Source organism: Drosophila takahashii, chromosome 3R (assembly GCF_030179915.1).
Source record: "Drosophila takahashii strain IR98-3 E-12201 chromosome 3R, DtakHiC1v2, whole genome shotgun sequence".
NCBI classification, from domain to species: domain Eukaryota; kingdom Metazoa; phylum Arthropoda; class Insecta; order Diptera; family Drosophilidae; genus Drosophila; species Drosophila takahashii.
The window spans coordinates 36,112,446-36,125,570 of record NC_091681.1 but is presented as its reverse complement, the minus strand read 5'-3'; the positions used below and the strand labels follow the sequence as shown (position 1 = coordinate 36,125,570).

At 44.5% G+C, this 13,125-nt stretch overlaps 1 protein-coding gene across 1 annotated transcript in view; it reads right to left on the bottom strand.

Moving 5' to 3' along the window:
• htt (huntingtin) overlaps positions 1-13,125 on the bottom strand; it is a 47,144-nt gene that overhangs the window by 13,994 nt on the left and 20,025 nt on the right. Inside the window, exons 12-21 of the mRNA XM_017150707.3 lie at positions 10,772-11,061; positions 9,838-10,395; positions 8,977-9,134; positions 8,234-8,879; positions 5,020-5,718; positions 3,864-4,031; positions 3,507-3,805; positions 2,492-2,573; positions 1,476-2,372; positions 1,202-1,386 (exon numbers count right to left, since the gene is read on the bottom strand). Of these exons, the coding sequence (XP_017006196.2) occupies positions 1,202-1,386; positions 1,476-2,372; positions 2,492-2,573; positions 3,507-3,805; positions 3,864-4,031; positions 5,020-5,718; positions 8,234-8,879; positions 8,977-9,134; positions 9,838-10,395; positions 10,772-11,061 (3,982 nt within the window). The remainder of the gene's footprint in view (positions 1-1,201; positions 1,387-1,475; positions 2,373-2,491; positions 2,574-3,506; positions 3,806-3,863; positions 4,032-5,019; positions 5,719-8,233; positions 8,880-8,976; positions 9,135-9,837; positions 10,396-10,771; positions 11,062-13,125) is intronic.

Below are 13,125 nucleotides of genomic sequence, written 5' to 3'. Positions count from 1 at the left end.
CCTTGGCACTCCCTTGGCCAAAATGCAATGGCGATGCTGCTATGCTGATCCTGCGCAGAGTTTCGTCTAATAGAGTTGTTGATGTTCCGCTCCGTCAGCCCTTTGGGGATTTTGTCGTTATCATTCTCGCAGCTTTCCTCGCTGAAGCTCCAGTTCCTCCCATGCTGATGTGGTTTTGATGTTTGTGCTCTTGTCGGTCGGCCAAAAGCCAGCTCTGGATTGACTTTCGCCGGCTGGGGCGACAAAGTGCGAGCGGAGTGCAAGTATGCATGCCTTTTCAGGGGGTGAAGTCAAGTTTTAGGCTCCGGACAGACAACCAACCGACCAACCAACCAACCGACTGCCACAGACATCTAGCCGTGTACAATTATTCCGCCCAATTCCTGGCTGATGACGATTCAGCTTTCCGCATTCAGCTGACAGCGTAATGATGACGACTGCCATCGAAACAATGGAGCAATGGGGAGATGGGGAAGCTGGTGAAGCCTGTCAAGTGACAAGGACGAGGCAAACAAGCCAAGGACAATGACGATGACAATGAAGTCTTACGGCCAGCACTCGTACATATGTGTGTATAAGGATGTTTGGTGTTTCGATGTTTGGATTTGTGCTTGTGTTTGTAATAGAACAACAGGATGTTGATGTTTCCAGTTGCGGTTTAGCCGTCGTCGTCGTCGTCGCTGTTGCTGTTGCTGTTGCGTCCTCATCATCGCTCCATGTAGCTGCCATGCGCTCGTCAGCGCTGTCAGAGGATTGTCAGCAGCTCTGCTGTTGTTGTCGGACACAATGACACAAGGACACCAACAGCAAAAGCCAGAACAATGCAACACAGCCTGGCCGATTGATAAGGGAAGCGACAGTTGACCAGCCGGACAATGAAGCCTATGGGCCTCCAGGTGACGGACTCCCAATTTGACTGGCTTAAGGTGTGACCCAAAGGATAAACGAACTTAATTAGCAGGATGCGAGGGATCTTTATGGATTTTCATAGAAATTCTTAACACATTCTTACCGTTTAGGCAGTTTCTCTGCCGCTGCGCTGCGAGCGTTTCGTCGCACACGTACGCTGTAAAGCAGCTGCTTCTGCTGGCCACCGCAACCTCTTTAAACCGATGGTTTAAGCCCAATGAATAAACCTTATCTCTTTTGAATACCAGCTACCTTAGCTTTAAAGGACCTACTGAGCCTCACACACACTCACCTCTTGACAAATTGACGCAGGATATCCACATCGCTCAGACTGTCCACCGGAATGGAGGGCAGCTTGCCATCGGCCTGTTGCTCCTGCTGCTCCTCTGGCTGCCTGATGAGCTCGTGCGGAGTGACCGCGTAGGCATAAAACTGATGCGTTCGCAGCAGCGAGATGCCGATGGAGGCCACCAGCGACTAAAAGAGTCGAGTAGAGAGAAAGAAAATGGAAAGTGCTCCTGGGTCGATTGGTTGGACTGACAAATGACCAGCCGAATGTCACTTACCAATGCCACTTGGAACCCGGCCAGATCCTGTCCGGCAAACTGCAGTCGAGCATCCTCGCCGACGGAGGTTCCTGCCAAGAAGACCCGGCCGCTGTCCAGAGACTCGATTTCAATTTGCGTTTCAATCAATTTGGCCAGGAAAATGGCCTGCGGTGCCGGTCCCTTGGCCTTCTTGCTGTCGCTCGTTCGATGGCGACGATAGAAATTGGTGTGCTGCAGCATGCACCGAACCACCGAGTCCAGCAGATCGAGCAATTCGCATCGAAGTTTCGGGTCCGAACTAGAGTTAAGCTCCCGCCAAACACGAGGCTGCTGCAGAAGTGCATCCAAGGTGGCCAGCAGCACGCCCAGAGCGTCTTCTTCCGACTCCTGTCGTGTTGGCTTGGCCAAAATCCGTTTGCCCCAACCGGCTAGCCAGTGCAGGTAGGTCAGCAGCTGCGGCAAATGCTCGGGGCGCAGCAGGTGCTCGACCACGAACTTCTCCATCAGCCGGGCATCGATGTAGATGAGTGCTGTTTGCTCGACATTCCGAATGCAGGCCATCAGTGTGGTTACCGCACGGGCCACATCCAGTTGCTCCCCGTTGGGTGGTGACTGTATGGAGTCCGTAGTGGCCACCACCTTTGCCAAAAGCAGGGAGGAGGCCACACGAGCCAGCGGCGGGGGTTGCATGTAGTTGATGTGCGGTGCATGCTGGATGCACTTCTGCCGGAAGGCGGACATCATGGCGGCCAGTGAACCAGAGATGGCATGACGCAGCAACCTCGCCTCCTGCTCGGCGCCCAGACTACGGAGCAGGCGATGCAGCTTGGGCTCTGACTGGATCTCTAGGAGCAGCAGCATTAGTTGCTTCTGCTGCTGCGGAGCATCCGCATGCTGGGTGGCGAATTTGATTAGCTGCGGGAGAAAAATGTTGTTAAAGGAATCGGGGGAAAGGAGGCGGTAGAAGAAAGGAGAAAAAGAACAACAAATTAGCTGTGGCAGTGGCATAATGGCCGAGTGCTTGTCCCATTTACCTGCGCAAAGAGCCAGCTCTCATCAATTATGCGCGACGGCGTTGCAGTCTCATTGTCCTGGCGGCACTCCAGGTCCTTCAGTCTGCGATGCGAAGCAATGAAACATAAATAAAAGCATCAAGGATAATGAGAGTCTGCTGATCCGAACTTGGAGTACTCTTCGGTTCGCTTTCAGTGGATGGTGGGTAGTCGTTGGGCAAGGAAGGGCAACCACTTACACAAGGGTGGTTCAGATTTAAATATAATAGCATTTGATAAGGGAGGAAATGGTCATAGGATGCTTTTATCTATCTATCTATCTATCTTATTTAATCAGTAACTGATAAATTCTTAAAAGGACAATATTATTATTATAAAATATCAAGATTTAAAAGATTTCCAGCTCCCGTGGTTTTCGTACGGAAAATAACTTAAAACTAACTAAAATTGATTAAATTAAGAAAAATAAAAACAGTTTCTGAAAGTTTGGAGTACTTTTAAGATAAGATTTAATGTCAAACAATTTGATAAAGAAGGAAATGGATATACAATACTTTTATCTATCTATCTTATAAGAACAATACTTCTATAATATGGTAGGAAGATTTCAAGTTAAACTTTAAATAGGGATGGAAAAGAAGTTGATTGAATTAACAAAAATAAATAGTTCCTAAAAAAAACTTTTACTTTTAAGATACAATTTAATGTAAGACAATTCGATAAAGGACAAGAAATAGGTTAAAACTAACTGATAATAATTAAATTAACAAAAAAAAATAGTTTCTAAAAGTTTGGAGTACTTTCAGTGTGAGTTTTCTTAAGTTTTAAAAGTGTCACAACTTTTTTTTGTTTTTTTCCACTTTTTTTCCCAAAGGAAAACAAGAAATGTACCTATCCACAGACCTCTTCCCTATATTATGTAAAAACTAAAATATTTTTTAAGTAACTTACTGAACCACCCTAACATGCAGCACTGTAATCAACTGAGTACAAATTGCCCTTCCCCGAGATGAATAATGGCGGGGGATTTACTTACAGCAGGGTTCGCAGGGCGTCCTGGTCCTCTCCGCCGGCCAGATCTCCCTCGACCAGCCGCTCGTAGATGGATTTCCTGGCCGACGGACCGCTCTGGGCGCTCAGGCGGCGGGCCAAACGCTCCATGGGCAGCTGCAGCGAGCGCTCCCCTTCGTGCAGCTGGTGCAGGCGACTCAGGAGCTGCAGGGCCTGCAGGGTGGCATCCGTATCCGCATCGCTGCCAGCATCTCCAGAGGCCTCCCGTTCAGCGGGAGACCCACAAAGACGTCCCAATAGCCGAAGGACGATGCGAATGGATTGCTGGGGGAAGAAAAACCTTTGTTATGCAAAAGTCGCTCCCTTCTCTGGCAAAACTTACCCTGCTCAATCGATGGGCATTCCGGAACAGGGCCACCTGCAGTAATGAGCCGCACTCGGGACGCTCTTGGCATAGCTCGCTAAGGAATTCCAAGTGGTCAGCAATTAGGAAATTCAGATATCCGCCGTCGAACAAACGGCGCACTTGTTGCGCACTCCAATCGCAGCCCTGCAATTAGTGGACAATCGTGATTTGTCCGGGTGAACACAGTATAGTAATGGGAATGAGGATTGGGACCTTGCCATTAGCCAACAAGTGGCGCATGTTCGAGTGGCAATCATTTAAAATTATGCCCGCCAATGAACTGTGCTTAAAGTAAGCCAACCGTTTAAAGGCTCACTGTCGCCGGCGGTACAGTGAACCGAAAGCTGAGAGCTGAGGGCTGAAAGCCGAAACCAAAAACCCGATGCGGTGAACCGCAAAATTGCGAGTGCGACAACTGTCAGCTGGAAAAATTCGCATTGTCGTTTATGGAGGGTTTGGGCATCCGGGCGGCGGAGGTTTGGGGGCTGGCGGCCCGGCAAACGCTGTCGTCTGCCAAATTCAAATTAAACTAATGTGTCTGATTCGCCATTAATCCGCTGCCCTCTCTTTACTTAGCTACACTGGGAAAATAAATCATGTAACAAATAGTCTAAAAAATTATCGAGTTTATAAAGTTTGTCTTAAATATAAAAAAAAATTTTGGTGGAAGCTTAAAAAACATTTTAAAATATTTTTAGAATCTAAACGAAAGTTAAGAATGCTTGAAAGAGAAAACTTCTTCTCATTTTAAAAAATATTTAATTATATATTTTTTTTAATTATTACATTACATTAATTATAATAATAATTTTTTTTTTTTGTTTTTACCTTATTTAAATTTTCTAAGGTTTTTTAAATATTTCATTAGGTATTCACGAAAGTTTTTTATAAAATTAATTTAGACTTTATAGGACAAATGGTTAATTTTATTTAGCCTTTGTTTTAATTAAAAACTTTATTTTTATCCAAGACTCGGAATAAATATCATTAATCAGAAAATCGCCTTAATTATTATCTAATTTTTTTCAAGCACTCAAAAAGTTATTATTTAGAAAATCGTCTTCAAATGATAATTATTTAATTATTAATTTAAATAAAATACCTAAATAAATATTTCTTTCAGTTTACTTACCACATTTGCACGACAAACTTCGCGTAGCAAAGCGCGCTGCAAATTTCGTTTCAGCGGCAGCTGGGAGGCCTGCTCCATGAGGGCCACCGGCTCCTCCAGCCGCATGGCCAGCACCAGCCTCAGGCAGGCGAGCAGCACGGCATCCAGTGAGCCGGATCCTCCTTGGCCGGCGGCACTCATCAACAGCAGGCTATAGTATTTGCACAAAAATTCAGACTCGGCCAAAACCAAACGGAAAACCGATTGAAGTGCATCCTTGTGACGCGAGCGGCAGCAGACGTTAAGCAGGGCGTCCACGAAGCGCCCGGCCAGCTGGCAGTAGGCGTGGCCCGCGGAGGAGGAGGCGGCGGAGGAGCTGGGATCCAGGCCCAGCAGGACGTCCAAGCAGGCGAGCAGCTTCTCGCTGAGAACTTTGGCGAAGTAGTTTATTTCGCTGATGGCCGATCGACCGGCGGAGGAGGATGCGGCCGCTCTGGCAGCTGCAGCCGCCGAAGACGTCGAAGGCGCCTCGTCCTGCCAGTGAGGAAGAGCTGCCGATGTGGCTGAGCTGGGCATCATGGCCTGCAGACGTCGCTCGGCCGTTGGATTATTTTTCAAATAAAGTTTTATGTGATTCACCAGATAAATTTCCTCGGTCTTGAGGATTACGTTGGCCAGCATAACCATGGCCAGAGCTAAATCACCAAAGTTGCCGACGCCCTGGAAAGGAAAATAGAAATTAGAGAAAAAACAAGAGAGAACGCTATAGTCGAGTAACTCGACTATCAGATACCCGTTTCAAAGGATATATGCATACATCAAAGCGACTGCTTGCACTGCTTGAATTCCAGTATTTGCTCATAACTTTTTAGTGAATGGTCCTATTTGGGAAATTTCGATAGAAATCTGCAAAATCTTTAAAATGTGGGCGTTAGAGGGGACGTGGCACTCTGAAAAAACATGCTCGCGCTGCTTAGGATCCTTAAGGACCTTCATGGTTAGTCCCAACTTTCTATTGTTTATAGTTTCCGAGATCTCAGCGTTCATACGGACGGACAGACGAACGGACAGACGAACGGACAGAAGAACGGACGGACGGACAGACGACTCGGCTAGTGATCTTGATCAAGAATATATATACTTTATAGGTTCGGTTCTTTTTACCTTCTACATAATTTTGCACGAAAACAATATACTCTTGTATTCTACGAGTAATGGGTAAAGATATGTAAGTTCGTTGGCTGATAACTGCTTTCGTTGTTGACCGCCAGTGCAGTAAAGTGTGAAACTTAGCATAAATTTGTGTGACAAAGTTGCCAGTGCCAACATCAACATATTTTCCGGCAGTAATTAGAACCCCCATCCCTGGCACATGTGGCGAATGCAATTCCATTTGCGCCTCGTACATATATTTTAAATAAGCTTTTTTTCTGAACGCTTCCCTGGGCTCCTCGAGTCAATGTTTGCACGCAGAATGTTATTTAAGTTGCGGTGCAATTTCAATTTCAATTAAAATTAAAATGCTGCCTCCATAAACTAGTCACCGGCATTCCACAAAAACACCAAGCGGAAGGCCAGGCCAAACTTAATTACTCATGCCACCTGAGCGGCAAAGACTGCGTTAAACTCTCATCTCATCCTTTTTATATATTTAAGTGCATGTCCAAATTAAATAAACGATAATTAGTTAAAGTTTTTAAGCTGTGCGCATAACTTACAAGCTAAATGAAGTTGAATTGCCGAAGGCAGTAAAGTGTCAGTTGGCCATTAATACGAGGGGATAAGGATGGGGATGGGTGACCAGCGGGCAAAGCTGTTAGACACGTGGATGCACAGGAGTCAAGTCCAGTCAAGTGCACAGAAAGAAAATCGATATGAAATTGGATCATTTATACCTTATTTCATATTAATAAAAAGCCGATAACATTAATGTCAAATTTATGTTACAAACATATCAATTTGATATTCTAACATTTAAAAGTATTTATAAAAATACTGTTTTAAATCACCAAATGTAGTATTTTTTGAAAAAATTTTGTAAAATAAAATAAACATAATCTTTAATCATATCAAAATGATATGAAATGAGCACATATCAATTTCATAATTTCTCAATTTTTTTTCTTTGTGGAGTAAGGTTTTCCACATGCAATTGACTGGCCTGCGACAAGTACCCAAGAACCCGAACCCGAACCCACCCGCTAAACCAACACACCAACGCCCATCGGTGCTAGTGAGACTGTGTAATTAAGTTGGTTTTAACTGTAGCATAACGGTTGACTGGTCTATGAGGGGGGTAAAAAGGGGTGGAATGGCTAGGCGAAGGGGCGTGGCTGGCCCTAAAGGCACGGGCTGCATGCAGCCGACCCGACAGTTAATGCATGTGTAGCTTAAATGCGCATTAATAGTTGAAAATGTGGCGGCGTTGAAGCGTAGGTATTAAAAATGTCACGTATACGACATGTGCCACATTAACTACAGCGCCACATGGATCAGCAACACAGCACAGTGGCAACAGAGCAGGGGCCAAATAAAAAATTGCCCCGTAACTGCAACTAAGTGCATTCGTGTGTATGTAAATGAAGGAAGGGTTGAACGGACGACCGATGACAAATCGTTGATGAGAAGTTCGAGCTTCGAGGGTTTGAGATGGGTTTCTACAGGTGTCTCCAAACTAACTGACTGATGGAAGCCCAAGAAATGAATGCAAATCGGTTCGTCATCTTAGGAACTTTGAACAGCTGCCGTCGCACGGCAATTTAATGTCATCGAGTCGAGTTCAATTTATGCAATTGCAGAGGCGTTGGCCCTAAGTACCAGTTAAGTCGGCCATCGTTGCCAAACTGAGAGTGCTGTAATTTGTGGCATTACTTCAATTATATTATTAAGTGGATGCCAGGCACGCCCGATGACACCTACTCAGGACATTCATATATGTCACATGCATTGGCATTGGAAGCCTGCCAAACCGGCGGCGGCTGATAGACAGCTTTATGTTCATTTGCATGTCGGCCTGGAGATTTTAAGTTTCTGTCTGCATTCATAAATATTACAAATTTCCTGACGCCTGACGCCTCCAAGTAAGTGTGTGTGGCCATGTATATTTAATCGGGATTTTCGCATATTTATACGGACAGAGGGACGGACGGAAATCTGCCGGAGTCTTAATTGAGCGGCTGACGGGCAGCTGTGAATTGGCTGAGTGCCTTGTCAAGTCTTAGGCCATATAACCCACCTGCTCGATGAAGAGCTGCAGCAGCTGCAGGAATCCCTTGCTGTCGGCCAGCACATGGTTGCCGTTGTTGCGGAAGCAGCTCTCCAGCAGCCGCAGATCTCCGGCGGAGTGGAGTCGCCAGTGGTGCGAGCAGAGGCCACGACACAGCGTCCCATAGACGGCATCCGCATCCTGCGAGGCACTGCGATATGCCGGCGTGTCCAGTTGCTGAACACTCCGCTCGAAGAGGAGGAGAAGGGCCAGGACCTGTTGACTCGCTCGTGACTCGATGAATTTCTCCAGCATGCCCAGCACCACTTCCCGTTGAGTGTCCAGTTCGCGTCGCTGCGCCAGCAAGGCCTCTCTGGTTTCCGGTGTGGGGGCCGCACTCAAAGGACTCTGCACCGCCGTTCGTCCTGAGTTATGGGTCTCTGTGGTGGTGGTGGTGGTGGTGTTGTCCAGCGCCTCCTCCAGCTGGCTGTGCATGAAGAAGAGCTCGTAGCTGAGGGTTTTGAGCGCCAGCAAAGCCACCTCGCGCACCGATCCGTTGGCCAGCAGATTGTTGGTGATGCTGATGATCTTGGGTATCGTGATCAGTTGGCGGTCGCTCTTGTGCGTCAGCTGCACCAGGAATCTCAGCATGGGCGGAACAATAATAAAAGCATTTCTGGAAATAATAATAAGGAAAATATTAGTAAAATAATAAAATAAAAGTATACAAGTTTAAAGAGAATATTATAATTTATGTAAAGTATTTTACTCACCTATCTATTCCGCTTTCTATCAAATCCATGTTGCTCAGTATCTGCTCGAATATTACATTCTTGGAATCGAGTATGCTATAGGTTACATTCAGCTCCAGCAGTTGGGAGAGCAACCGCAATATGGGCGCCTGAATCAGCGCATTGGATTTCATGAAGAGCTGGAAAAACAAGGGAAAGGGAATATGTAACATGCAGGAATACTAGCACTCGGCAAATTTTTGCCATTAATAAAATATCAATGGTTGCACTTTGAACCCAACCCCATATTCACCCACACACGTAACAGATTAAGTACTCCTCGCTACCCAGGATGGTCGGCATTCGTGTCTGTGCATTTTTAATCAAACAAATTGGCTACAACTAAAATTAATTAGCCATCGCTACTGGCCACCGTTGCGTTTTTACAGTGGGAACAAATAATGGGAATTTATTTAAAGAAATTAAAGGAAATAATTTAAAGCATTCTTTAAAGGTGGAAAATAAATTTCGAACGTTTAAATAAATATTTATATGGTTTAAAGTTGAATTAAGTTCATAACTAAATTCAAGTTTTATTTATTGCTAGAAATTTAAATAAATATTGCAAGCCATTCTTAGCAGTACAATTATAATACAATTACAAGCAATTCTTTATAGATGGAAAATAAATTAGAAACAATAAAATATATATTTATATTATTAAAGAAAACAAATTTAAATTATTCTTAATAGTTGGAAAATAAATATGACACATTAAAATAAATATTTAAAGTTTAAAATAATTCTATGCTCTTGCAAGACAGTTATAATGGAACTTGAGGACTCTAATTTAACTATAAATTTTGCATTAAATGGCAGAGAGGTTTCTCTAAGTGCACTTACCGTCAGACAGTATATGACCAGCGGCTCGAATAGCTTTATAAGCCGGGCACAGTCGCCCGCCGGCGGAGTGGCCGGCTGCAGGCCCTGCACAAAGAGCATGCCCATCGCCTGGAGTGGGGCAGTATCAATTGGTGGCCGTGCCTCTCCGCCACCTCGCTGGGGTCCCTCCTCGGGTTTTGAATTTATTGTTGGCAACAATGTGGAGCCGGTGCTGGCGCCGTGACCCCTGCCCTTGGCCCTAAAGTAGGGACGTATGAAGGCGGCATGGTGGCCACCACCTCCTCCTGCACCTCCAGTTCCAGCCGATAGCTGCAGTGGCCGCACTTGGCTGGCATAATTTTGGGCGAATAAATATTTCAACAGTTGCCGCAGACATGCAACGCACTCGGCGGGCGCATAATTTATGAGCTTGGTCAAATAGTGGAGTATTTCTTCGATTAATTTCAGCTCCGGGGGCGAACTACCACTCGCCATGCCCTCCAGGCACAAACTCAATGCGTTGAGGCAGGTTTTTAGGAGACAAATTAATAAGCTGCCGGCCTCGTGATTTATGGTTATCTGGGGAGGAAAAAAAATAGAAGAGCAAGAAGTAAGGGTGCTTTCAACCTAATGCAACCCGCACATTAAGTTACTCGCAAGTTTTCTGTTTGAGCTGCGAGTGGCAAAAGTCAAGTGAGGATGCTACGTTGGCTGCATTTCGTCGCGGGTTGAATTTTTACAACTCATTGCGGTAGAAAGTGTTGCATATAAAACGGTGCATTGCGCTGTACGTGCAACCAGAGGAATGGAACTCCATCTCCATCTCGGGATGAATCCTGGCAAATCTCAGTGCACGTGCCGCGCAACTTTTGCCATTTCGGCGCCACCAGCGACTTAATGGCGGTTGCTCGCTCTGAATCCGAAGAATTCGCGTGGAGTCCGTGGCCTGACTTACCTTGTAGCTGTCATTAGCACCTCTTAAAATGTTGTAAAGTTTCATGTAAACGTAATCGCCGGCAAAGTAACCCACAGCCTGAAGGGAAGCCCCTGGCTGGAGATCGCTCTTGGGAGGTTTGGTACTGCTACTACTACTGCTGCTCCTGGTGCTTCCAGAATTAGAGCCACTAGACGGTGGGTGGCGGTGATTGGTGACCAGGTGATAGTAGATGTTCAGCATCTTGACGCTGTGACGCAGCAGAAAGTCCAGGTGTTGGGCATTCGGCTCACCTGAGCTCACCATCGCACCTGGATTGACGGAACGATGGAATAAGGGGCTTATTAATGGCAAATTAAGTGATCCCGCCCGGGCTAATTGTGTTAAAATGCAAACGAGCTCTTAAAATTATACAAATGCGGCGTAATTGCAGCTCACCAAATGAAAAACGCATTAATGGATTTGCAATTGAAAAATGCACGATTCAATGGGATTGCCATGGCAATATTAAAAATATATATGCACAGTTCTGAAGGCGGAAAAATAATGTGAAATTAAAACAAAAATTGCATAGGTAACAAGCGGAAAACGCTTCAAAGTACGCTATGATTTATCAGCGTTAATTAATGTGTGCGTGTGCGTGCATGTTTGTGCGAGTCGAGTCATGCAACATTTCAATTTATGTGTCAACAATGCAACATTCAGCGGCAATAAGCAATATAAATTTGTATTTTGTAGCTGCTGCAAAAGGAAATGGCAATGCAAAAAATTATTATTTACAAATAAATTAAATTGTATGCGCATAAATATTTATAAAAATTAAGTGTTAAGGGAGCCATTTAAAGAACCCCTTCGGGGCTTTGGCTGCCTCAATGGGCAAGTGGAAATGCCTGCGGCCCCCGGATCGCCGTTTGCATTACATTTACTAATTAATTGAAAATTGCACACAATCGCAATGAGACGCCGCCATTCTTCCGTTACCAATTTATATTTATTTATCGCACATTTCAGTTATTTTTTTCCCCGTTTCGTGCGCCAGTTCAATGTTCGATTATGGCTGGCAAAGGTAGAGTGAATTTTCACTGCTCACGATATGTAAGTAGATGAATTAAACCGCACGATATAACAAGACCATTCCATACATACACGAGCAATTGTGATAAATGATTCCCTAAGGCTCTTAAAAAGCATTTATTATTAGCGAAAACTTCAAAATTGCTTCATTGCCCTGTGCATTTCATACGCTCATTCATTTGTCTAACTTAATCATCTCGAAAACTCATACATATAAAACAAGAAAGAACGCTGTGGTCAAGCACCTCGACTATCAGATACTCGTTACTAGAGGAACTGCTTGCACTGCTTGCATCCATTATTGGTTCATAACATTTTAATAAATGGTTCGATTTTAAAACTTTCTTCTACAGTTCGATAGGAATTAATAAACAAAACAACACAAGATATAAACTGTTAAGAAACATTAATGGGAAAGGTAATACGTTTTTGTACAACTATGAGTTATCTAAAATAAATATTCCTTGTATATATATACCCTCTACATTTAACAAAAAAAAAGTGGATTTTAATCCGAATAATATTGAGGTTAGAACAAAAAATGTAATAAGAAATTATAGCTGTTTTTTAAACTCATTAATTACCCGACTAAGGAAAAAGGAAACGATAAAATGTACCGTTTTATAAATATGGATAAAACGACCTAGTTAATTTCCATCCCTGCCAACGACATCGTGGGGACTGCAGGTGGTTTAGTGGCTTTAAGCCATCGGTGAGCTGTGAATTTACATAGGCTACAATTAAAGGATTTTCGTTGGCCGTGTGTTTTGGTTCCGGGCATGAATTTGAAACTATTTGCATACATTTTGGCAACTGTCAAAACTTATCATGAAGCGCACGCGAGAGTGTCGGAAAACATTTGGCGATTCTGTTTTCAAATCGATGTCCAGATAGGCAGGGCACACGGACACACGGACAAACGGTCATACGGACAAACGGACATACGGACACACGGCCACATAAGTACACGCGGCTTAAATATTAAATTGTTGAATGTTGTTGAATGTGCGATGCATGCAAGCGGCACAAATGCAAATGCAAATTAGGAATGTAGAGGGGAGCTACATTCCCCAGCCGGCGCCACTGACACAAAAATTGTTTAACATCTAATGGTTTATTAATAATTTAATTACTTTTTGATTATGGTGGATTACATTAGCGCGTAGCAAATACGCGACTGGCATGATAAATAATAGAGAGGCTGTCGCCGTAGCCCTTATTCCTCCTACACGCCTATAATGCCCCTAAAATGTATAGCATCCTAATGCATGTCGACCGATCCGATGAAAACGGTTCGAAGG